The sequence below is a fragment of the Priapulus caudatus genome, unplaced genomic scaffold, assembly GCF_000485595.1.
Source record: "Priapulus caudatus unplaced genomic scaffold, Priapulus_caudatus-5.0.1 Scaffold594, whole genome shotgun sequence".
NCBI lineage: Eukaryota > Metazoa > Priapulida > Priapulimorpha > Priapulimorphida > Priapulidae > Priapulus > Priapulus caudatus.
Genome location: NW_014577655.1, coordinates 89,749 through 91,723, shown reverse-complemented (window position 1 = coordinate 91,723; position 1,975 = coordinate 89,749). Strand labels below are relative to the sequence as shown.

At 38.7% G+C, this 1,975-nt stretch overlaps 1 protein-coding gene across 1 annotated transcript in view; it reads right to left on the bottom strand.

Moving 5' to 3' along the window:
• LOC106811952 (cytoplasmic dynein 1 heavy chain 1-like) overlaps positions 1-1,975 on the bottom strand; it is a 97,245-nt gene that overhangs the window by 93,543 nt on the left and 1,727 nt on the right. The window contains 1 exon segment of the mRNA XM_014815693.1: positions 1,098-1,197. Coding sequence (XP_014671179.1) covers positions 1,098-1,197 — 100 coding nt within the window.

The following is a 1,975-nucleotide window of genomic DNA, read 5'->3' as shown; positions in this document are numbered from 1 at the left end:
AGAGCTATTAGTCTAAATCTACAGACACAGTAGTCATGTTACATGATAATAGTTGATTTTACACTGTGTTTATTTCTTTTTTTTTGCATTAAAAAATATAAATTTCAGAGATTTCTTGCTGTCCGTAATTTTTCGAGGTCGTCCGTAACACCGTAATTTTGACTCGCGTCCGTAACAAATTACGGGCAATACGTAACAGTTGGCAGGTCTGTATACGATATCACTTATACAGGGGTAGAAATTAACTTCTGAACACGGGAGTCCAACGGACTCCCTACCCTCAAAAAGAGAGAGTCCGCAGCAAAATGAGGGAGTCCGCAGTCTGAGGTTCAAAATTAAAGATATTAACAATAACGCATGTGCTTATTTTTAAGATTCATGCAGTTGCACGTCTGCCAAATTTTCTTGGGACATTAGCTGAAAAAATACGGTAATTCCGCGAGGCCGTGCTCTGGAACGAACTAGTCAGTATCGCAGAATTTTCAGGGAGTTACACGGACTCCTGCATATATATCAAATCAGGGAGTCCGACAGTAATTCAGGGAGTATTTGACTCCGGACTCCCGTTAATTTCGCACCCTGCTTATATCCTCTGCTAAGCGTAATGGACATGCCTCAATTTCCAGCTGTGTTTTACTATTGGCAATACCAACACAGTTATGCTGCACTTTCATAGTTTGATGTATGTGTCTCCAAACAAACTAAGTATATCCATTATACATAATTATATTGGGTCACATATGACATGAGTAATTAACTCCAATTGGCAATCACACGTGAATTACCCAACTGTTTAACATGTATGCCTTGTGAAATTCATGGGAAATCCCCCGATAATGTTCAACACTACTAAGTTATTGCATTGCAGTTATGTTTCATGCACATGTAGTTTTTCCATTATTTAAACATGCAAATATCAATAAACATATTTCACGATTTAAAAAAACTGTTCAGTCAGTGCTTCAAAGCAGGACTGAAGTAGTTTCACTCCCAGTATGAGTAAAACAAGCATCTATTGGGAGTATATCAATGAAGACTATTTAAATACAATCATCTATGATTTTTCAACCTATTATATCTGAGTGAGCTAAACTTACCCCATGACCTTTGTGCTGATAAACCTCACTTCAGTGCTGATGTCATACATGAGTGCCTCGGTCTCTGCTTCACTTTCTGTTGCAGATTCATCTGCATCATCTTCAGAGAAATAAATTAAATTTTTCTCTATTAGAATTAATGCAATAAGGCATTACATTTCTCTGTAAAGAGAAATAGTCATGCTGAGCTACATTGCTCAGCCCTGCAAGAACTAAATACCCAGTCACATGCTTATCTTTTTTTAATCAAGTTAATGTCTAAACTGTATATGTGGGTAGATGTTTATTCTGCCGTTGTAAATACAAAACAAGGTATTATTTTTATTGGGTATTTTTATGGCATTTTACGGAACCACACAAACATTTCTAATATAAATATCAAATCAAGCATCCAATTAAGATAGCTTTCACCTAAGTACAACAAGTAAATAACAAAGATCTAGATGTTTAAGGCATGACAACTATGTATGAAAGGTAGTAGCAATGTGTAATAGGCATGCAGACAGCAAGAGGGTTAACGATGAGTTAATATATTCCTAGAGGGTAGAGGTTGTCCTAGAGGTCCCAGTGCTCAATTTTAAGGATTTTTTTGGGTTGTCCGGAGGACAACCAAGAGAGTAGCATATGGTTGTCCCTCAAGAGTTTTGGTTGTCCGGATATTATTTAAACATGTGCTGCATGCGCTCTGCTCACGTGATGCTCAGTGCTGTAAAGCAAAAGGCCTAATCATGTACATTTTGTACGTATTGCAGTAACAGCAGACATGGCCATTCGCATTGTTTCACTCATTATATGAACAGGGGCGTAGCTACGGGGGGGCCTGGGGGTGCACGTGCCCCCCCACAAATCTTCTGTGCCCCCCCAGGTGCCCCCCCACT